The sequence below is a fragment of the Ictidomys tridecemlineatus genome, chromosome 10 (genome assembly GCF_052094955.1).
Source record: "Ictidomys tridecemlineatus isolate mIctTri1 chromosome 10, mIctTri1.hap1, whole genome shotgun sequence".
NCBI classification, from domain to species: domain Eukaryota; kingdom Metazoa; phylum Chordata; class Mammalia; order Rodentia; family Sciuridae; genus Ictidomys; species Ictidomys tridecemlineatus.
Genome location: NC_135486.1, coordinates 123598015 through 123621947, shown reverse-complemented (window position 1 = coordinate 123621947; position 23933 = coordinate 123598015). Strand labels below are relative to the sequence as shown.

Below are 23933 nucleotides of genomic sequence, written 5' to 3'. Positions count from 1 at the left end.
TTTAGGGAGAAACGTATGAAAGAAAATGATAGTTGTGTAACTTTTATCTCAGTTGAATTTCATAATCTGTAAAATGGAGATAATGACACTCAGGTATGTACTAGCTTGGGCTGTCTGATGTTTCCTGAACTTTTGTTTCCTAGGGGAGCCAGAATTTCCTCCCGGAAGTTAAATTTCCTGGGAAATGATTAGAGCTACTGGTTGAGGGAATTATGGGTAAAGAACCAGCCACTTTGGACCCCTAGGACTTGACCCAGAAGAGCAGGTGAAAGATTGGGATGGCTTTGGAGCTTTTGCTACATTTGGAACCTTTAATTATTTCTTCTTCTCCCCCTCTTCCTTCTCCCCCTTCTCCCTCCCTCCTCCCTCCTCCCTCCTCCCCCCCTCCTCCTCCTCCTCCTCCTCCTCCTCCTCCTCCTCCTCCTCCTCCTTCTCCTTCCTTCTTCTTCGAGGCATTTCACCTCTGAACCACATCCCCAGCCCTTTATTTTGAGACAGGGTCTAGCTAAATTGCTCAGAACCTCACTTGGTGGCTGATGCTGGCCTTGAACTTGCAATCCTGCCTCAGTCACCTGAGTAGCTGGGATTACAGGTGTGCTCCACCATGCCTGGCTAGTTCACATTTTCTTAAAAATATGGAGCACTTCATGAATTTGCATGTCATCCTTCGTGCAGGAGACATGATAATCTTCTCTCTATTGTTCCAATTCCAGTGTATGCAAAGCACCCAGCTAATTTATTTTTTTAAAAAATATTTTTAATTGTAGATGGGCACAATACCTTGAACCCAGTGCCTCACACTTGAGAGGCAGGTGTTCCACTATTAGTAGAGCCACAACCCCATCCCCCAGCTAATTTTACTCTTTAAAAATTTTTTTTAACTGTAGATGGACATAATACCTTTATTTATTTTTAATGTGCTGAGAATTGAACCCAGTGCTTCATATGCACTAGGCGAGTACTACCACTGAACTACAACCCCAGCCTTAATTTACTTTTTTAAAAAAATACATATTTAGTTGTTGACAAACATTTATTTATTTATTTTTATGTGGTTCTGAGAATTGAACCCAGTGCCTCACATATGCCAGGCAAATGCTCTACCACTGAGCCACATCCCCAGCCCTATTTACTCTCTTTTTCAGGTGGTGTACTGGGGATTGAATTTGGGGGCACTCAACCACTGAGCCACATTCCCAGCCTTATTTTGTATTAGAGAGAGTCTCATTGAGTTGCTTAGCACCTTGCCGTTGCTGAGGCTGGCTTTGAACTCAAGATCCTCTGTCTCAGCCTCCGAAGCTGCTGGGATTACAGGAGTGTGCCACTGTGCCTGGGCTAATTTACCCTTAACATGACTAGTAAAGGTCCTGTTGGTCTGGACCCTGTGAACCTGTCTAATGTGTCTTAGCCAATTTTTCCCTCCCATCTCCAAGCTGCAGTCTCTCAGTTCTTCAAATGTGCCAGGATCCTTTGCCTCTCTGTCTTTGCAAGTGCTGTTCCCTCAACCTTGAAATCTCTGCCTGACGAATGCTTGGATCTTTAGTCCTCAAGTGAAAAGTTACTTTCTATGGGATACCAGGCTTAGAGTCCTTCCTACTCTTGTTCATAACACTTGTTTGTAGCTCTCAGCAATTATGTTTGTGTATGTTGCTGGGGAGAAAAACCCAGGGTCTCCTGCGTGCTATACATGCTCTACCACTGCTTAATCACCTTAAAGTTTCCACTGTTGAAATTTCCAACACATGATCTATAGCAATGGATATTGGGAATCCTTAATTTTTCCATTTTCGGTGGGTTAGAAGAATAATTATTTTTAGTGAAATGACCTGACATTATGCATTTATTCATTTGTTGAATATTCATCTCATTAGAAGGTTGACTCTGGTTCAGGGATTTAAAAAAAAATTTTTGTTGGGGGTGTTTGCTGATGTTTATTGGAGGTGCCTTTTCAGGACAAGAAGACAGGGCAACAGTGGCTGCTATGGGGAGTCTAGAGTAATGCACACTTTTTTGGGAGGGTACTGGCAATTGAACCCAAGGATACTTTACCACTCAGCTATATCCTTAACTCAATTTTATTTTGAGCCAGGTGGGTGATGCATGCCTGTAATCCCAGCGACACAGGAGGCCGAGGCAGGAGGATTACAAGTTCAAAGCCTCATTTTAGAGCTTATCTTAAAGAATAAAAAGGGCTGAAGATATGGCTCATTCATTAAGTGGATTAATCCCTGATATCAAAAATAAGAATAATAAAAGTAAAATATAAATAAAATTTAAAAAAGGACTAAGGATGTACTTCAGTGGTAAAGCACCCTTGGGTTCAATCCTCAGTACCAAAAAAATTTTGAGACAGGGTATTGCTAAATGGCTAAGTCTTGAATTTGTGATCCTCCAGCCTCAGCCTCCTAAGTCTGCCACTGCTGGGCATCGATCAATTATTATTTTTTTTTGGAGCAGTAGTAAGAGATGGGAATTAGAGCTTTTAAAAGTAGCAAAAGGTATTGTTGGTCCTCTTTTCATTTTGTAGAAATTGGGGAGAAAAGTTTGGTTCTTTGAAAAGTTCTTAGTTTCAGTTCCCTTTCTTTCAGATTCAGTGCAGGTTCAGTGATCTGTCTTCTCATTGCAGAATCCCCTGCATCAAGACAGTATCCAGTACATAGTAGATTATCAGTAAAGACTGGCTGAATGAAGGAGTGAATGAAGCTGTAGTGTCCGAAGAATGTTATAGTCAAGAGATTCAAGCAGGGTGGCAGGGCGGCAGGGCCCTGCTTCCTATCCTTGTAGCATGTCCCTCACAGGCTGGGGTAAGCTATCCTTACCATGAGTGGCACTTGTGGTGTAACAGCCAATGTTCCTTGACATATGGCAGTTTATTATGGCTCCTCACTGGTATTTGTCCTTCTAGACTCTCCAACTCTTTTTTTTTATATACCCTGTGGCCAGAAGGATATATCTTTCTAACCCATGTATATGGCCCTGTCCCTTCTCTCTAGAGCTCTCAGAATCAAGGCCAAGCCACTTGTGTTGACCTTCAACAACCGTTGCTAATCTTCTCAGGCCTGTCTTCACCTTGCTGGCCTTTGGGCCACATGTACCACCTGGCGAGTTCCTGTGACATTTATCAGTAATCACCTTTTCTAAGAAAAAGTGCTCTTCTTTAGGATGTGATCTTTCACATGCATTTGTTTTTTTTTCTTTCTTTCCCTCCCTTCCTTTCTATTGCCCCACCCCTCTCTTTCTGTACAGGGATTGAAGCCAGGGGTGCTTTGCCATTAGCTGCATTTCCAACTCTTTATATTTTAAATTTTCAGACAAGTTGCTAAGTTGCTGAGTCTGACTTTGAACTTGCGGGACTCCTGCTTCAGTCTCCCAAACTGCTGGGATTACAGGTATAGGCCACTGCACTTGGCTGAACCTGTTTTCTCTTGAACCTGTGTTTGAATGGGGAGGACTTTCCTTCCAGTAAAACCAATGTAATGTGTTCAACTTAAACTTTGGTGCTGCAGGAACATGCACCGAGGGGAGTGTGAGAGGAAGTATGTATTATGTGTGTGATGCTTAGAACCATCAGTGGACTCCTCCTCATTGCCAACTTTCTGATGGTAAGGGAGGTGAGCATGTAGGTTATGGTGGGCTGATACTATGTCCCTTTCTTTTGTTTCTGGGTAACACTATCCAGGACCACTCCTGTTGAGCCCATGTGGCATCCAACCAGTGTTATCCTAGTTACACACATATTCAGACTAAGCCCCTCAATCTACTGGCTGCTATTGTTAACTGACGTCCTCTCAGAGTGTTAGCACTTTGGTTAGGGACATAAGAGACAAGGGAAATGCAGTGATTCAGAGCTGGAATCCTCATTCCTACGAGCGGTTTTTGTCTGAAGCTCAGTGAATACAAGTGACACCTTGGGCAGGTTAATGAGCATACTGCCAATTGTGAACTCAGAAGGAAACAAAGTTTATGAAAGAATCTTTATTCACTGTCTTATTGAACTTCCATGTCTTGACTATTACTATTTTATAGGCACTGTGCTAAGCACTTAACATGCATAATCTCATTTAGTTCTTAATCCCATGAGATATGTGTATTTATTCCTACTTTACTGTGGGGAAAACAGGTTTTCAGAAATTATTTTGGCAGCCTACCCTGCTAGTGAGTGATGAAATGATTAAACGCATGTCCTTCTATCTCCTAGTCCCAAATTGCAACCAACATTCCCAGAGTCCCATTCCTGCCTTCAAAAACTGACAAATTGCTTGCAGAGTTTATGTGTATAGGAAATAAGTCTGATTAACATTAATAGTAATGGTATAACTTTCTATTTAAAAATGCTCTAGAACTTACAAAACATTTAGAAAATAAGGAATAATGGGAAAAGCAGGAAGTTGAGGGATCTCAGATTTGAATCCCATATCCTCTGTCTCCTAGCTGTGTGACTTAGGAAAGTCAAGTCCCTTCTCTCTGGGGTTATGTCAATGATGTGTTCACCTCACCAACCCATAGGGGAAATCAGTGCTCTGAGAAGGGCAGTGACTTGCTTGTGTCCCCCAGGGAGATCAAGACAAAGCCTGCTGGTTTCTGAAGACTGCCACCATGGTTTCTACCTGGGAAGGTAGGAATGGGAGCATTTGACTTTCTGGGAATCCACATTATACCCTTCTCCTTTAATACCCACCCATCCACACCCCTTTATGAGCCTCAGAGGCTCAAGCCTCTGAGCTTTGACCCTAGGTAGGCAAGAATCTCCAGGTCTCAGCTCAGGTTTACCCTTGCTCCCCTGACAAGAGCCAGAATGATTGGTGGAGGTAAGATGCCTGGATGTGTTATCCTCACTCAACAAAGTAACTATTGAATTGCTGAAGTGAGACTATGCCTTTTGGGGCCAGATGGACCACAGATTGCCAGAACATGGGGCGAGCTACTTTATCTCTTTATTATGGCTTCTCTATAAGAGAAATAGTGATAGGGTTATGAAACTTAAATGAGTTAAGAATTGTGAAGTGGAGGCTGGGGTTGTGGCTCAATGGTAGAGGACTTGCCTATCATGTGTGAAGCACTAGGTTTGATTCTCAGCACCACATATAAATAAAGGTCCAGCAACAACTAATAAAAAAAAAAAAAAAAAAAGAATTGTGCCTGGGCCAGACCTCCCACAAAGTCTTTGAGCCAATATTTCCCTAGATATGGCTTCTTGTACCACTTTTGTCTTGCCACCTGCCTAAGATAGTCAAATGTCCCTTTCATGGGATAGAGGCCAGATCCATCTGCCGAGAAGGATTGAGTTGATGTCACTTCTCAGTCCTGGCTACCCATTTTTTTAAAAAATATATTTTTAGTTGTAGATGGACAGAATACCTTTGTTTTATTTATTTATTTCCTGTGTGGTGCTGAGGTTCGACTCTAAGGCTTCAAACGTGGCAGGCAAGTGCTCCACTGCTGAGCTACAACCCCAACCCTGGATACCCACTCTTATGGATGAGAGGGTCAAGTGACCAGAATCTTCAATCCTACTTGGAACTGATGGAAATTTCAAATGTAATCTAAATTCTGGATGGTGGATTTTGAGCCTAAGTGAAGTGACTTGTAGTTTCAGAGATCACCTCCAAATACATCACAGTCCCCACACCCTTCCTGTTACTCAAGGCCATGTCTGAGCTGTCAGAAATGGCAGAGAAGGGGCTGGGGATGTGGCTTAAGCGGTAGCGTGCTTGCCTGGCATGCGTGTGGCCCAGGTTCGATCCTCAGCACCACATGCAAACAAAGATGTTGTGTCCGCCGAAAACTAAAAAATAAATATTAAAATTTTCTCTCTGTCTCTCTCATTCTTTCTTAAAAAAAAAAAGAAAAGAAACGGCAGAGAAGAAATCAGAGACTCAGAGACAAAAAGAACTGGGGAAATAAGACTTACCTCTATTTCTCAATATCCCAGTAAAGAATACTACTCTTCCTGAGACTTCCCTGCTAACAGAATTAGATCTATAGTTATTTGTATAGGTAATTGCTCTTTTTTAAGTTAATATTTTTTTTTTAGTTGTAGGTTGGCACAATACTTTATATTTATGTGGTGCTGAGGATTGAACCTAGTACCTCATGCATGTTAGGCGAGTGCTCTATCTCTGAGCCACAATCCCAGCCTTAGGTATTTGCTCTTTATGCAAAAGAATAAAGTTTTTTCCTTCCTGAGAAGACCAAATGGTTACAGCCTGAGCAATGTCTCTAGGTTCAGCCTCCAAGGTGCCAAGAAGCCAAGTGTAGCTATTTTTTAAAGCAGGTCAGTGTGAGCTTGTACTGTCAGCATGGAGCATGCAAAAGGAATGAATTCTCAAACTTGGAGACAAGTCCTGGGACTAGTCATAAAAGCTAAAACATGCAAGGGGCTATCTGATTCCTGGTGAGATTTTATGTACCTACTGAAGACTTGGAGTAGGGGGGAAATATTCAAGCAGAGGAGGGTGGCAACTGCTTCCTCCTCTTCCCCCCCACCCCAGACATTGAGTCCAGGGGTGCTTAACTTCTGAGCCACATCCTCAGCCCTTTTTATTTTTTAGAGACAGGGTCTCACTAAGTTGCTTAGGGTCTTGCTAAATTGCTGAGACTGGCTTTGAACTCATGATCCTCTTACCTCAGCCTCCTGAGCTGCTTGGGTTACAGGGGTGCACACTGTGCCTGCTTCCTTCCCCTTTTTAAGCAAGGAAAATAGTGTTTTCTTGTTGCTTACCAATGGGGAATCTGGTTACTTACATAGGTTAAATGACCTGGCTTTTATCACATCATCCTAGGGCCAAGGTGGTCCAGAGCATTTACTGTGAGTTATTTAATAAAAATCTGATGATTGATTCAGAATATCTCATGTGCACATTTAAGGTACTGAATATTAAAAACCCAAGAGAGAGGCAAAGAGAGAGTCCAAAGGGGAGAGATTAAGAGACTGAAACAGAAACTCAGACTGAGAGGGACAGAGAGAGTTCAAGGTAGGAATGAGCAAAACTGGGTAAAGGCTGAGCAAAGCTGAGACTGAGGCCAGATGAGAGGGACTGAGTCTGAGTCTGTGTTTATTACATTCTTTGAGTATTCATTGAGCCACTATGGTGGGACACATCATTTTTAGTTGGAGTCAAGCATTGAACAAAATTTATATTCTGGTAGGAGAAGACAGACAATAAACCAATGAACAAGTAAAATGCATTGCATGTCAGATGGAGATAAATGCTATGGAGAAAAATAAGCAGGAGAGGTGTTGGGGAGATAAGAGTTATAAAATCAGGGAGTTGCTGGGTGTGGTAGTATGGTACTATGTCCTATAGTTCAAGCTACTTGGGAGGTTGAGGCAGGAGGATACTGAGTTTGAGCTCAGCCTAGCCTACGTAGTGTGATGCTGTCTTTAAAAAAAATGGTCTCAAGGAAAATGTGACATTGAGTACAGATCTGAGAGGAAAAGGAAGAAGTCTTGTAATATCTGGGTTTAAGAGTCTTCCAGTCAAGAAGTGGCAAGTGCAAAGTCCCTGAAGAATAAGGGGGAGGGAGAGTTGAGAAACAGATCAGAGCAATGAAAGGGGTCAAAGGGGTAGGGTAGGCCTCAGGAGGACTTTGGTTTTTTATTCTGAATGAAATTTAAACTGAAACTTGAAAGATAAGCTTACAGGAAGGCCTGAGGCTCCCAAGGAAGAATTGAGTTGTGGGCTTCAGGCTCTGGATTCAGTCCATTCATTTATTCATCTGTTTAACTTCCAATCTCCAAGCATTTAGGGGAGCCCACTTTGTTTCAGGGCTTGTGCTGGCATTAGGGAAGAAATCCTTTTCCTTTAGCTCAGAAGAAACTGTTTCAGGGTTTCAAGCCCTCCTGCAAGATAATAACATCATTGTGACTTGATGAGCAGTAAACTTGGGAAATGAGTGTGTGGCAAACTGGGGAGGGGTTATAGGCAAGGAGGAAGGAATCCATAGGGTGTGGAGGTGGACGTGAAGAAGGGGAGAGCTCTCCCAGTTTTCTGGCTTTTCTGTGGTGTAGAAGGCTCTGTCTCCAGTCTGGGCTGGGAAGAGAGCAGCTGATGGGCCAGGACAGGTGGCCCTGATATGAGATGCCTGCCTGCTGACTACTCAACCCTCACTTTTAGAACAGTTTCCAGAAGTGATGGGAGGGGATGGGCAGGACAGCTAAATATAGTCCTGGGGCCACGGCTTAATCTGGGAGGGTCTGACTTCTGTTCACTATGTGCCCATCATCTGTGGTGTCCACTGCCAGCTGCCCCTGTAAGATCCCTGTCCTTGCTTTGAGTCTGCCTGTTGTGTATCTGACTCTCCTACGGTAGGGTTGATCCTTACTTGTCCTCCTGGGAGTCTCTTTTGTTCTAAGATCTCCAACCAGACCTGTGGGCCTGGAGATATGGGGGAGGGGTGGGCTGGGGATCCAAGAAATGAGTGAGAGGAGGGTAAGGGGTGAATTTCTAGAGGATTTGGGGCTGGGGGTTGACCAGGCCTGAGTTAGAGGCTGATGCCTAGGGCAAGGATGGGCAAGAATAGTGGGCAAGACTGTTTGCAGCCTGACTTTGTGTTTAGGAACTGGGTTGTTAAGGGTACTGATATGTGAGTGAGTGTGTGTGTTTAATATTTTAAAAAATGTGTTATTTTTAGATATACCTGACAACAGAGTATATTTTGACATATTATACATACATGGATGGCAGATATATTTTTTAATGAAGAAATGTTTGAATTTGCCTTTGTGACTGAAATTGAGTTCTCTTTCCCCTTGGCCCAAACCAGAGTCCCTTCCAGTATGGGATGTGACGTCTTTTTAGGCTGCAACTCCTTCCTTTGAACACAGACTAGGATTCAGCCAAGGCCCTTGGGCCTCCCTGACCCACCTTTTCTCCTCCCAGGTTCCCCATGTCTGCTGCACCAGGTCTCCTGCACCAGGAGCTGTCCTGCCCATTGTGCCTGCAGCTGTTCGACGCTCCTGTGACCGCTGAGTGCGGCCATAGTTTCTGCCGCGCCTGCCTGGGCCGTGTGGCAGGGGAGCCAGCAGCGGATGGCACAGTGCTTTGTCCCTGTTGTCAGGCACCCACACGGCCGCAGGCGCTTAACACCAACCTGCAGCTGGCTCGCCTGGTGGAAGGTCTGGCACAGGTGCCACAAGGCCACTGCGAGGAACACTTGGATCCTCTGAGCATCTACTGTGAGCAGGACAGAGCACTGGTGTGCGGTGTTTGTGCCTCTCTTGGTTCACACCGCGGCCACCGCCTGCTGCCTGCGGCCGAGGCCCATGCACGCCTCAAGGTGCTGGACCCTGCAGGGTTCAGGGTGGGATGGATTTGTTGGATAGCATGGGGCCTGAAGGATCAGGAAGTTGCTGCATTGATTTGAATCTGACTTCAGAGGTCCCTGGGCTCCTGGAATTGCTAGGGGAAGCAGATGGGGCAAGGTGGCCAGTGTAGGGGGGCGGGCTGGGAGCAGTGCTGCTCAACTAGATTTCCCAGTGGCAGTCCCAGGAGTAACGTAGAATTGTGGGGGCAAAGTCTGCTGAACTGAGGGCTAAGCCTGATGGCCCATGTGCCATTGGATGACCCGGGTGGTCCTGTCAGGCTGGCAAGTAAGTGTGGCGTGGGATCCCATAAGAGTAGAGGATTGAGATTTGAGGCATGGCCAGGAGGCGGGGCACATGCTCTCTTGTAGTGCACAGCTGCTTGGCTGAGGCCCATGCACCCAACACAAACTTAAGCTGCCAAACTCACATGCCTGAGAGTCACCACATGGGGCTTAACAGAAAGGGAGAAAGGGAGGCAGGAAGGACAAGGCATGCCTAGGCCTGCACCTCAGTACGCAGGCCTAGGGTGGCATCCAAGAGCATAGTCCAGGTTGCTTTTCTGGAGGAGCTATAAGTCCTTAATACCTCCACAACTCACGCACAGTTGTATGTGTCCCAAGTTTTGCAAACCTCATGGGCACCCAGGAAAGATACAAACATTGACGAATGGAGACAATGGCACACATTAGCTTGCGCATATTATACGAATGCAAATCACATGCATGTAGCTGCCAAAAGATCCAAAGGGTCCAGGAAGGTCTGTTTTGAAGTATTTATTGGGTTATAAACGACAGGTGCAGGTTTGGGGGAAGTGGAGTCTGGAGGCAAGGGTGGATTCCTAGATTGATCTCTGCTGAGGGGACGAAGTCATTGTCTTCCCCTACTGTTGTGTATGCTGGGCCAGGGTGGAGGTGGGTGCTTCATCAGCATTTTGTTGCTCCTCTTCTTAGCCCCCAGTCTCCTAGAGAGGGTAGATAACCGTTTTTATGCTGGTATTTGAGGCCTCTAGACTTCCCGAGGGGAGTAGCCTAACAGCCCCTCCCACTTCTGCTTTTCTGCAGTCAGTCCAGTCCTGGTTGGTGGTCTCCTAGCCCATGGCAGGAGCCTCCTCCCAGGGGCCTGCCCAGTCCATGCTCTCACCTCTGCTGATGACTCCAGAACTCCCAAACTCGCCCATCTTTTATCTGTGAAGATAGAACAAAACCCATTAAATGGAACAGGGTGTTAGGCGACCCAGGAACCTCAAAGGGCTCCAGGGACCCAATCATCCAGGATCCACATCAGCCCAGCGCTAAACTACAGGGAGGGGTTGGCCAGAGGTCTGAAGGGGAGCTTAAGAGGGAACCTGAAGGAGGAGGGGTCAGGAAGACTCTGGGGCAGAACTGGACACCTGGAGCCCTGAGAGCAAGAGGGGTTGGGTCCCGTGCCCCCGTACCAGACTCATACAGAATAAATGGAATCCTCCGTGCTGGAGACTCATGCAACCCCCTTAAGTCTCGTCGCCTCTTCCTGCATGCCCATGTCCAACAGCACGGCTGCGGTGAGTTCTGCTGCGTAGTCCTCACGGTAGAAGGCCACCAGCTTGTCGGTGAGGTCCACTGCGTCGAGTGGCAGGAGCGCCCCCCGCGGGATGTTCCGGCAGCCCTCGCGCAGCTGCACCGCCCCCACTTTCAGCTTGAACTTCTTGAGCTCATCCGTGGTCAGGTTTTCCAATGCCTCCAGGATGGCGTCGCGTTTCTTCCCCATGGCTCAGCTCTGCAACCTCTGAACTTCCGAAAGCCAGCTCCTTGAGCCTCCAGACCTGTCTGTCCCGCACCAGTTGGGGAGGACGTCTTAGGGAGGAGACTGATCTGGCAGCCGGCCCAGGAGGAGGCTGGCTCCTGCTGGGCGGGGACTCCGCAAACACCTAATGGGCCCCTAGGTTCCCCCTGAGAGAATAGAAAGTTCCAATTTGTTGAGGTAGGCATGGCTGCTCCCATTCTGCAGAGGAAAAAATCGAGGTTGGAAGCCATCTAGGCAGTAAGGCATGGGTGATTCTAGGACCTTGCAGCAAGAAGTGGCTTTGGCAGGAGCAATTAGGAGTTTCCCTATACTCTCATTTCACAAACTAACAGGTCTTGGGTAGGATCCAGCTGTGTTTACTTGGTCCGTGCAGGGATCATATGTATTAAATTGCCTGCTCCCAGAGCCCAGGGTGTGCAGGAAGCCTGGCTGGAAATTAGACTGATGTTCTGCTTTTAAGTAAGGTGTGAAGTCAGGAATAGGGAGAGATTACATTTCTTCTTTTCCACATCCTTTATTCACCCTGAAAGCCAATTGTGTGCCAAGTACTGTACTTCCCTGTCTGGGGGTAGAAAGGGGGAGTCCAAACAGCATGAGGGTAGGATCAGTGGAAGGTAAGGCCAGAGAGGAGTTAACAAAATTGAATGTCCAGGGCCTTAAGGCATGCAAATGTGTTTGGGGTTGAGGATGTGGCTGGAAGTAGAGCTGGCTTTGAGGTTGAGCTACAGAGGATGAGATTAGGGGGAAGGTGTGGGTTTGGAGTGGGCAGCACAAATTCCCTCTTTTGCCCTGCTTCCCAGACACAACTCCCACAGCAGAAGCTGCAGCTGCAGGAGGCCTGTATGCGCAAGGAGAAGAGTGTGGCTGTGCTGGAGCATCAGTTGATGGAAGTGGAGGTGAGGGGCTAGCATGGCAGAGCCTGCTGGTGGTCCAGGCTGGGAGTTCCCAGCCAAATGCTTTTGCTTCTCTCCCATTTCCCCCAGGAGACAGTGCGTCAGTTCCGGAGTGCTGTTGGGGAGCAGCTGGGCAAGATGCGGGTGTTCCTGGCTGCGCTGGAGGGTTCTTTAGACCGTGAGGCAGAAAAAGTTCGGGGTGAGGCAGGAGTTGCTTTGCGTCGGGAGCTGGCAGGTTTGAACTCTTACCTGGAGCAGCTGCGGCAGATGGAGAAGGTGCTGGGGGAGGTAGCTGACAAGCCACAGACTGAATTTCTCATGGTGAGTATTGAATGACTTTCTCTCCCAAGTCCCCTGGCTCAGGCTTCATCCCATTGTCAAATGGGGACCCTGAGGCCCAGAGAGGGTCAGGGATGAACCCGGGTCACATATTCAGGGAGTAGGCTTCAGGACTGTAGTTTAGGCTGGACATTGCAGAAGAATACTATCTTTAAGTCGGTACCATCCATATCACAGACATTATAGGTTTGCATAATTAGTAGCACAATTTTCTTTCTTTTTTTTACTAAAAATAATAATTATTTATTTATTCATTATTAGTATAAATATTTAACAGGTAAATTCAAGTTTCTTGGTGAGGGGGCTTTTTTTTTTTAATTTACATAAAGGTAAAAGACTGGGATGGCCTTGAGCGTGTGTATCTTAACTTCTCTGATTTTTCCTGATCTTATAGTCAGCATTTGTGTTTGTCTATCCCATTCTCAGAAATCCCTAGAGTCCTTCCTGTGTGCTTTACTTCCATTATTTTTTTTTTTCTCTCTCTTTCCAGAAATACTGCCTGGTGACCAGCAGGTGAGATCAACTTGGCTCTACTCCTTTGCCCAACTTGTACTAGACTTCTAGGGTCACTAGCTGGCTTACCCTCTACTCACAATAAATCTGCAAACCCCTATTCACCCACTGCTGTGTCCCTGAACTTTGTATTGAACATAGACATGAACCAGACCTGGTCCTTATCCTTGAGGACTTTAGGGTAGACATGGGCAGGGACAGAGACATCATTGTGTGCTTGATGCTGCTGGAGAGGGAAAGGGGTGGCCAGTGGGGGACAGAGTGAAGAGCAAGTGCAAGAACTGAAAGGGATGACAGCTTGGACTTTGTTTCAACAGAAGGTCCCCTGCCCACATTGTGGTTGAATGTATATAACAAAAATTTGGCCATTTTAAATGCATAGTTTTTGTTCAGTGGCATTAAGTATATTCATGTTATGCAACAACTATCTCCATCCATTTCCCATTTCCAGGATTTTCTTTCTTTCTTTTTTTTTTTACATTCCCAAACTGAAACTCCAGTAGAAGAGTTTTAAGCAGGAGTGTGATGTGGGGAGATCCTGGAGCTTCCTCTCCCATAGCTTCTGTCTTTCTGTCCTTGGGTACTTTCTCTTACTCTTCTTGCACACAATCACTTCTCTCTCATCTCTCCACCTCCAGACTGCAGAAGATCCTGTCAGAGTCACCACCACCTGCACGTCTGGATATCCAACTGCCTGTGATCTCAGATGACTTCAAGTTTCAGGTGTGGAAGAAGATGTTCCGGGCTCTGATGCCAGGTACAGGGAGGGGCTGACTCAGGGTTTGTGTAATGGGGTGCAGGTGTTGATAGCAGACCCCAGCCACATGTAGAGAGGCCTGCCAACCCCAGCTTGGAAGGTGCCCATTGCCGTTTTACCTCTGCAGCCCTATAACTTGTACTTGGAGGAGGACCTTTAAGGGCATGGGGTTGACAGTGGGTTACTGACAAGGAAAGAATGCAGCTAATCTCGGGTTTTGCTGGTGCAGCAGATGGGAGGCTGGGGCCTGGGTTTGAACCATTGATTCCCTGTATGATCCTTGGCCAGTCCCAGCCCTTCTCTGGGTATGGAGTTGATGATTTCTGCTAATTGGGGGCTAAGGATCTGCAGAATTCTTGGAACCTTGAGGACTCTGGCCTAGGTGAGACACTGATATTAATGGCCTATATTTGGGGAGGTCCAAGAATTCAGCCTCCATTCCAATGAGCTAGAGCACCTCTGAGTGCTATAGGTTACAGAGCTCCATACAAACACTTATGCCTTGTGCCGCCCTTACTGCCTCTGAGGGTTGTGGTGGATTGGAGGTGCCCCCAGCATATTTAAGAGACAACTATGGCCCAGAGGATAGGTCAAGCTATGCTGCAGGCTGGACGGCGGGGCCCGCGTGAGCCTTGGCTCCGCTTCTGCCCGCTGCTGTTTTCACCTGCTGCCTTCCTGCTGGGCGCTTTCGCGGGTCGCTGTCAGTGCACGCCGGCTTGCGATGCTGCAATCCGGCTGAGCACAAAAACACAAGCCAGATGGAACTGAAACAAAGTTTTATTTTGTGAGAGGCCGTGTGCGTCCCCCTAACAAGCCGGTCCACACACCCACACACGTGTGTCCCTACCGGACCCGGGGGGCTCCACTTCCCCCGGAACACCCTCCTACCATCCTTCCCCAACCAATGGGAACTCTCCAGGAGTCTTGTAACTTGAGTCCCCAAATGGGCCTAAGTGAACAGTAGGAGCCCAATTTCCATATGAATGTAATACTTTGCAGTGGCTCCTAGCATCTGCCCCCTTCTGTTTAATTAAGCAATGGCAATGTGGCTAGGGACCGTGCCTGGTAGGTTGTCCAATTTAACATGTGGTTCTTACCCGTCATGGGAGAACTGACTTTTACACGTCAGTTTCCTGTCTTAGGTTGAATCCACTGTAATCAGATCAACCCGTCACTGACTACCGGTCTAGCATAGCCATGCTTGTGGATAGGCCTAAGCACCAGTGGGGGGGTGAGGTTCTTGCCTCACCTCTGTTGGCCCCCAAATTTAACTTTGGTGCCAGTGGGGGGGTGAGGTTCTTGCCTCACCTCTGTTGGCCCCCAAGTTTTAGACCATCACTAGTAGAAGGGAGGAAGATACAGAAATGCCACGACACCAAGCCAATTGACGGCTCCTTAGGAAGAACAGTAACACTGGTGACACAGCAGCTAAGATATTTCAGCACTACCATAATTCACTGTATCAACAAATAGAGCACAATGCATACAGGTGATACATAGTCCAGGCAAGTTGTGTAAGCAGTTCAAAGTGGAGGAGTCTATCAATATGTCCATTTCCTCCCAAAGTAAATTAAGTCCTTGATTGAGCAGTTCAAAGTGGAGGAGTCTGTCAATATGTCCATTTTCTCCCAAAGTAAATTAAGTCCTTGATTGAGGATACTTATTGAGTTATATTGATTGATGTATCAGTTTATATAGTTTACTGTGATAGCTATCATAGAAGTTGTAGTTTGGTTTTATCTTAGTCTTCACCGGCATTGGGATGGAGATGGGAATTCTGGCCATGGTGCTAAAGAGACATTATCTTGAACAGAATTGTTAAATATAATGAAAAGGAAAGGTGAAAGTAAACAAACAGATCTGTTAACCACCTTTAAAAGCAAAATTTATAACAGCTGTTTACCTAATTTAAATTAAACCATATAAGTCACGTGATTTTTTTTTTTTTTTTTTTTTTTTTTTTTTTTTTTTGGATCCATTTATATCTATTTATACATGAGCGCTCCTTATAAATGAAATATGGACATACACACATACAGACATACAACACAAAACAGTGCATACATAACATAGAACATATAGGACAATAGTAAATAAAGGCCTTGTAGCTATACCTAGGTGAAATCTCCATTGCAATGTTTAAAAACTTTACAGTTAAAAAAAAATAAAACACAGTCAAAAAATAAAACTGATCAGAAAAACATTAACCTAGGTTTGTATGAGCTCAAAAAGAAAGAGAAAATAAATAAATAAATAAAATAGAACCTTATGATGTGGGAAAAATGTAATAATAAAATAGATATTGAAAAAGGCACCGTGGTAAATCACTGTTGTAGATGTAAGAATAGCCAAGCTGGAGCTCTGGATATCAGCTGTTATGGATTTGAGTCAAATCATCTTCTTTTTCTGTAGAAATTGTTTTAGTTAATCTCTCTGGAATCCAAATTGGTTGCTGTTCCTCCTGTGGAAAAACACAGACGGAGCCCCGACTCCAGACTATTACTGGGTCCGGACCTTTCCATTGTCCTGTTAGAATATCTTTCCAAAGTACCTTAGGCTTATGTACATTTTTCGGATACATATGTCTTTCCGCAGCACTAAGTCCTGATGAATCCAAATTTAGAAAGTTTAGAGTAAAAAGGGTTATTTTAAGTTTATCTTTGGGGGATATATACCCTTTTCCAATTCCTTCCTTTTGTTTTAATAAGTACATTTTAATAGTTTGATGAGCTCTTTCAACTATGCCTTGACCCTGTGGATTGTATGGGATTCCTGTTATATGAGTAATGCCAAATGATGAGCAAAATTGTTTAAAAGAGTTAGACGTATAACCAGGAGCGTTATCAGTTTTTAACTGTTTAGGAACACCCACAGTGGCAAAATTTTGTAAGCAATGAGCTATAACATCTTTAGTTTTTTCTCCGGCATGAAGGGAGCCCATTAAAAATCCAGAAGAAGTATCAACTGTAACATGTAAATATTTTAATTTTCCAAATTCTGGCAAGTGTGTAACGTCCATCTGCCAAATATGGTTAGGTATCAGTCCTCTAGGATTGACTCCAAGATTAACTTGTGGTAAAAATGTCACACAATTTTGACATTGTTTTATTATATGTCTGGCTTGTTCCTTAGTTATTTTAAAACGTTTTTGTAAGGTATTAGCATTGACATGGAACCTTTTATGAAAATTTATAGCTTCTTCTATTGTGGAGAAAATATGTATGTCATGTGTAGATTTATCTGCTAGTTCATTACCCAAACTAAGGGCTCCAGGCAACCCTGTATGTGCCCTGATATGTCCAATAAAGAATGGATCTTTTCTGTCCCAGATTAGAGTTTGTATAGCAGAAAACAAAGAGAAAACAGTAGAGGAAGGAGAAATCCTACCAGCATCTTCAAGGGATGCTATAGCATTAACTACATACTGGCTATCAGAGAATAAATTAAATACAGAATCTTTGAACATCATAAAAGCTTGTAATACTGCATTGAGCTCTACCTTTTGAGCTGATTGTTTGGGTACTAAAAATGTAAAAGTTTGATCAGGGGTAACTACCGCTGCTGTACCATTGTTTGACCCATCAGTGAATATATTTGGAGCATTCATGATAGGGTTTTTTTTTGTCATTTTAGGAAAAACTACAGGATGCTTAGACCAAAAGGACAACAAGGGATTAGATGGCAAGTGATTATCAAATGAGACACTAGATTTACACATGATTATTGCCCAAGTATTTAACTCATTAGCTAACTCATCAATTTGATCCATAGTATATGGAGTAATAATTTTATTGGGAGAAATCCCAAACACTCCCTTCGCTGCTTTTATCCCTTTGAGTATTAATTGTCCTACAGCCTCAGGATATCTAGTAAGAATAGTATTAGGGGAATACGATAAATGTATCCACAATAATGGACCTTCTTGCCAAAATACTCCTGTAGGAATATTTTTTGTTGGTAGTACAATAAATAATAAAGGCAAACTTATATCAATTCTATCCAAATGCATATTTTCCATATATGTTTCAATGATTTTTAATGCCTTTCTTGCTTCAGGCGTTAACATGCGGGGTGAATTTGGATCTGATGGACCTTTTAGGATATCAAATAAGGGTCCTAATTCTCCTGTTGGTATGCCTAGGTAAGGCCTTATCCAGTTTATGTCTCCCAATAATTTTTGAAAGTCATTAAGTGATTTGAGTTGATCTACTCGTATTTGAATTTTTGGTGGACGGACCATGGTTGAGGATAATAAAACTCCTAAATAATTAATTGGAAAATTTAATTGTACTTTATCTATTGCTATGTCTAGATTATAATTTTTTAGTAAGTTTGTAAGTGTGGCATAACATTCTAGCAATGTGTTCTTATCTTTATGTGCTAATAACACATCATCCATATAGTGAAATATTTGTAGTTCAGGATTTTGATTTCTAAGTGGCTGGATTGCTTTATTAACATAAATTTGACACATAGTCGGGCTGTTCGCCATCCCCTGGGGTAAAACTTTCCACTCATATCTCTGATCAGGACCTTCATGATTTAGTGCAGGGATAGTAAATGCAAAATGTGGACTATCCTCGGGATGAATTGGAATTGAAAAGAAACAATCCTTAATATCTATAGTTAACACATGCCAGGTTTTTGGTAAAGCAGACAATTGGGGAATCCCTGATTGAGCAGGTCCCATAATAACCATCTCATTATTAATGGCTCTTAAATCTTGTAATAATCTCCATTTACCAGATTTCTTTTTAATGACAAAAATGGGAGTATTATGGGGAGATACGGAAGGTTGTAAATGTCCTTCCGCTAATTGTTGTTTGACCAGATCGTGGGCTACTTGTATCTTTTCTTTAGTCAGGGGCCACTGAGGAACCCACACTGGTCTTTCTGATTTCCATGTAATTTTGATTGTCTCAGTGGCCCTTTTTGAAAACCCAATCCATGTTTATTTATTTCTTGATCTATTTGAATTGGTGCTATCATATCTTGATCTTGTTTCCTTAATCCTTTTTCTTTTCTAAAGCCTTGTTTAGCCCTACTAGTGGGCGCGTTAGAATTGACGTTATTTGTTAATGTCAATCCTAATTGATCTAGGACATCCCGTCCCCATAAATTTATGGGAAGATGGTCCAATACATAAGGCTGTATAGTTCCTTCACATCCTTCAGGATCCCTCCAATCTAATACCATAGCACTTCTATGGGGGTTAGTTGCCACTCCTAGGCCTCGAAGCGTTTGAGTGGCTTGTTGCAATGGCCAGTGCTTTGGCCATTCCTGACGAGATATGATGCTGAGGTCAGCACCTGTGTCCAGCAGCCCATTAAAATCATGTCCTTGAATATTTAATTTTAGCATTGGGCGAGAATCTAAATTTAAAGAAAGCATAGCCCAATCTACACCTGTGGAGCCTAATCCCTTGGAACCTCTTTCTACATTACAACTGGAAAATTCATCATGTAGGCTGGGTATTATTAATAACTGTGCTATTCTATCTCCTGATGAAATTACGGATATACCTCTTGGAGAACTGGCTATAATTTTTATTTCACCCTCATAATCGGGATCAATTACCCCAGGACTTATCATAAGTCCTTTTAGTGTAGAAGAACTGCGTCCTAATAATAAGCCTACTGTTCCTTGGGGAAGAGGTCCTTTTATTCCTGTGGGAATGATTTGAACTCCCATCTCTGGAGTTAATACTGCTCTGGCAGAGGCACAGATGTCCAACCCTGCGCTCCCTCTAGTTTGTCTGATGAGGGATCTGATGGATAGTGCGTCCTGGGCACTACCTTGATGGTGCTGCTGGGTTCCTCCATTGCCCCGTATATTTGTGGCTTTGGGCCCCGGGGCATTGGGCCCTCCAATTCGTTTTTTGACAACGGGGCCTGATACCTTTCTCCACGATATTGTGGGTAGACACTTGGTCTTTGTCCATTTTTTGATAACGGAATACCCTCTATGGTGGTTTGAGAACGGCATTCATTAGCCCAATGTCTCCCTCTATGGCATCGTGGGCAAATACCCGGGATTCTACTCCTTTGATACCTAGCTTTGTTAAACCCTCCTCCTATGGGGCAATTTCTTTTAAAATGTCCTTTCTGATTGCAATTATAGCATGTTTTTGGTTTGGTATCTAAAGCCTGTTTTACTTCAGCTGCCATGACTTGTCCTTGTTCATCAATGTCGCTACATAATTTAATATATGTGTTTAAATCTCCATGTTTCCACGGTCTAATGACCTCTTTGCAGCAACGATTTGCTTGGTCATAAGCCAGTTGTTTTATAAATGGCATTGCCTGTTCTGTATTTTCAAATGTCTTAGAGGCTGTTTCAATAAGTCTAGCTACAAAGTCAGCGTAGGGCTCATTAACTCCTTGTGTTATCTTAGATAGTTGACCTTGTAAATCCCCTTGTCCCTTCAAAGTTTTCCATGCCTTAATTGCATTCATAGTGATCTGAGCGTATACGCCAGGATCATATCTAATCTGTTGCCTCTGACCCTCATAAGGTCCTTTCCCCAATAGCATTTGAGAATCTCTTTCAGGATAACCTGCTGCTGCATTTCGCCTAGCTGTCTCCCTGCAAAATTCCTCATTGGCAATTTTCCATAATAAATATTGTCCTCCATTTAGCACAGAGTGACACACGCTAGCCCAATCTTCTGGTGTTAAGTCCCAGCTGGTAATAGATTCGACCATTCTGACAGTAAAGGGAGCCGCAGGCCCGTAGGTTTGTACAGCTTCCTTTAATTGCTTTACTATTTTGAAATCTAAGGCACGGTAAACTCGTTCCCTTTCTTCTCCCCGCTCAACTACAGGGCATGCTAACTTTTGGGGTCCTGCCTCAGGATTCTGTTCATCACCTATGGAAACTGAGGGCTGCTCAGCTACAGGTGAAGCTGTTGGTTGAATTACGCCCTCTGGTGATGGAACGGAGTTAGTACTAGCCTCCCTATCTGAGGGTCGTTTTTTCCCTAAGCTTGCCTTCTTCAATTTTTCTTCTGTCTGACTAGCTTGAGGGACCTTTTGTTTTGCTTGACCTAATAAGTTTTCTGCCATAGCCTGGACCTCTAACAATTTACTTAACAGTCTTTCGGTTTGTTTTTTACTAGATTCTAATCTACTATAAAGGTAACGTAACCCAATAAGGTAGGATAGAAGAAAGCCAAAACAGAATGAAACAGAAACGGAGAGGAGAAAAATGATTATATCAATTTTTTCTTTCTCAGGGCCGAATAACTTAAAACCTTGAGCCAACCATTTTTCCCAATTCGCCTGAAAAAATTGTAAGGCTAGAGAGCCTGAAATAAAAGCAGAATAAATCAAAACAAAAATACCCATTCTGTCGCCTTTCCTTAGGGGCGAGCGATATCACTCACCTATAAATTTTGGGCGTTCCCCGTACAAGGGCCACCAAAATGCTGCAGGCTGGACGGCGGGGCCCGCGTGAGCCTTGGCTCCGCTTCTGCCCGCTGCTGTTTTCACCTGCTGCCTTCCTGCTGGGCGCTTTCGCGGGTCGCTGTCAGTGCACGCCGGCTTGCGATGCTGCAATCCGGCTGAGCACAAAAACACAAGCCAGATGGAACTGAAACAAAGTTTTATTTTGTGAGAGGCCGTGTGCGTCCCCCTAACAAGCCGGTCCACACACCCACACACGTGTGTCCCTACCGGACCCGGGGGGCTCCACTTCCCCCGGAACACCCTCCTACCATCCTTCCCCAACCAATGGGAACTCTCCAGGAGTCTTGTAACTTGAGTCCCCAAATGGGCCTAAGTGAACAGTAGGAGCCCAATTTCCATATGAATGTAATACTTTGCAGTGGCTCCTAGCAAAGCTAGAATATGAACTGTTCTATTTCTTGCTCTGTGACCCTGGGCCTCACTCAGACAGTCAGTGTATTCCTTATATCAACTTAGTCTTGCTCCCCACCACCTAGAGAGGTAATCACGGCCTCATTTTACACCTGAGCAAACTGAAGTTCAGTGGTGTGTTTTTGGCCCTAGCTAGAAAGCAGAGAGGGGCCCACATCCAGAGATATTGAGAGGATTAGAGGAAACAAGCTGGCCCTACGCTGGTAGAGAGGAGGCTCAAGGAGGCAAGGGCCTGACTACTGTCTCTCTGGCAGCGCTAGAGGAGCTGACTTTTGACCGAAGCTCAGCGCACCCCAGTCTGGTGGTGTCTCCCTCTGGCCGCCGTGTGGAATGCTCAGAGCAGAAAGCGCCGCCAGCGGGCGAGGATACTCGCCAGTTCGACAAGGCTGTGGCGGTGGTGGCGCACCAGCTGCTCTCTGATGGCGAGCACTACTGGGAGGTAGAGGTGGGCGACAAGCCTCGCTGGGCTCTCGGCGTGATGGCAGCGGATGCCACCCGACGTGGCCGACTGCATGCAGTACCCTCACAGGGCCTTTGGCTGCTGGGGCTGCGCGATGGCAAGATCCTGGAGGCACACGTGGAGGCCAAGGAGCCACGTGCTCTGCGAAACTCTGACAGGCGGCCTTCACGGGTGGGCCTCTACCTAAGCTTCTGTGATGGTGTCCTCTCTTTCTATGATGCTAGTAATTCCGACGCGCTCGAGCTGCTCTTCGCCTTCCACGAGCGCCTGCCTGGGCCGGTGTATCCCTTCTTTGACGTGTGCTGGCATGACAAGGGCAAGAACGCTCAGCCGCTACTGCTCGTGGGGCCTGATGGGGAGGAGGCCTGAGCCACCTGTCTGGGTGGGAGAGGGGTGCTGGGGTCCTGACCATAGGAGGCTTAGTCTCCTTTGTCAGGCCTGGAGGGACTTGGGTGGGGGGCGGGTGGCCAGGGCTGGAGACAGGGCAGAGGGGCTGGATACTGGGGTGTCTCCAAAAGTTCTGAAAAGTATGGGAGTTGGCATAAGCGGGAACAACTGAGAGGGATTAGGGTGTCCTTGTGAATGGGGCCCATAAGGAAGGGAGATCCAGAGTCAGGTCAGTTAGGTAATCTTTCTCTGGGGACCAAGAGGCCCAGAGTTCCAGGAAGAAACTGAGGTTGAGGGAGAAGAGGGAATGTGGGTTAGATTTGGTGAAGATTGAGGTGAGAAGTTTGAGAAATCTGTAGAAGGGGTGCCTGGAGCCTCACATCCCACTCCTCTGTAAGGCCCTGGGGCAGGAGCTCTAGACTCCCCAAACCTGAAGACCTTTTACTTAGTGCTTGTTTCAGATGGTCTTTTTCAAATCATGAAGTAGTGACTAGATAAAACATAGTTGATTTTCTGATGCAGTAGATCTGAGGCAACAAGAAATGATCACTTTTAATAAGTTCACTGGGGATCCTAATACTGCTGGTCACAGTGGGATCACACTTAGAAGCACACCCTGCCTCTTTAGCCAGCCATTAGTTAGATCAAGTCATAAGTCTAAAATATATTCCTCCATTCTACAGACATTTAAAAACTGCCAGAGCCTTGGTGGGTAAATAAGTCAAACTTCAACTTATTTCCCTTTGCTTCTGGAATGTCTTAGACACCGAGGAAATCCCCCAGGTTGCCCACCAAGAGAAAAAACCTGATGCTAAACCCTCTTTGGGCCCTGCTGCTTGTGGAAAATAAAAGATTCCCACTAGGGTTTACAGAATTGGCCTCTCACTACTTACTTCTTGGTTCACACCTTTAGTTTTATCTCAGAGGCTGCTCCAGAGTAACCATTAAGGCTCAAGGTAAGTTTGCTGGAGGGAGAGGCCTTTGGGGATTTGAGCAGGTAGGATTGGAGGCTGCTCTACCATTTATCCAAAGGGAAGGTGATGGCCCTGATCATTCACTCTCATAGGCTAGATCTCTCACTACTGCTATGTGACAGACAGAGCCTGGGGTCCCCTGGCTCCTGAATCTGTGTGGGGATTTTCTTGTTGGGGGCTGATTATGGGACTGAGAAGGTAAAAGGAGATTGTGGGTGGGATAAGAAAGACTTAAAGGGGGAATACATTTGAGTGTGTTTCTCAGAGGGAGGCCTGTAGACCTTGGCTTTGGGAGACATGGAGGATTAATTTAAGAAATTCTTTCATGCTAGAAAGTAAAGCAATAAAGTTAAAAGGATTACTTGGTTGTAGAATCCAGCACCATTAATAAAAACTATTATAATCGAGCTTCTTCATTAAATCTGTGTGAAGAGATAAATGACCTGTTTTTAGACAGTAGCCTTCGAATTGCCCTCTTTGCCTTTAGATGATCTTTCTAAAAAAAAAAAAAAAAAAAAGTTTCATCCCCAGCATTGGAAAATAAAAACAAAAACAAAAAATAAGCAAATGACTCCCACAACAACCTACAAATGTGGTCAGATGTTTTAGTTGCTCAAAACTTTCAACAACTCCCTGTTGCCTAC

General features: G+C 44.9%; 2 protein-coding genes and 1 non-coding gene across 5 annotated transcripts; 1 reads left to right on the top strand and 2 right to left on the bottom strand.

Moving 5' to 3' along the window:
* Positions 1 to 434: 434 nt before the first annotated feature.
* Trim72 (tripartite motif containing 72) lies at positions 435 to 23696 on the top strand. The gene is made up of 6 exons (XM_013357991.4): positions 435 to 9279; positions 11890 to 11985; positions 12073 to 12303; positions 12812 to 12834; positions 13473 to 13591; positions 21723 to 23696. Exons 1-6 carry the CDS (start codon positions 8890 to 8892, stop codon positions 22295 to 22297), a joined length of 1434 nt encoding a protein of 477 aa, XP_013213445.2. The 5' UTR covers positions 435 to 8889; the 3' UTR covers positions 22298 to 23696.
* On the bottom strand, positions 630 to 732 carry LOC144367682 (U6 spliceosomal RNA). The gene has a single exon (XR_013427216.1). It is a non-coding gene; the product is annotated as a U6 spliceosomal RNA (small nuclear RNA).
* On the bottom strand, positions 10066 to 11169 carry Pydc1 (pyrin domain containing 1). Of its 3 annotated transcripts, none has more exons than XR_013426922.1 (3): positions 10743 to 11169; positions 10448 to 10491; positions 10066 to 10268 (listed from the first exon to the last, which is right to left on the bottom strand). XR_013426922.1 is itself a non-coding variant. In XM_078024017.1 (2 exons), the coding sequence occupies exon 1, from the start codon at positions 11051 to 11053 to the stop codon at positions 10784 to 10786; it is 270 nt and encodes an 89-aa protein (XP_077880143.1). In that variant the 5' UTR covers positions 11054 to 11169; the 3' UTR covers positions 10066 to 10491; positions 10754 to 10783. The 3 variants fall into 3 exon arrangements, 1 of the variants encoding a protein (XP_077880143.1); XR_013426921.1 differs by having other exon boundaries at positions 10754 to 11168; XM_078024017.1 differs by having other exon boundaries at positions 10066 to 10491; positions 10754 to 11169.
* Positions 23697 to 23933: the final 237 nt, after the last annotated feature.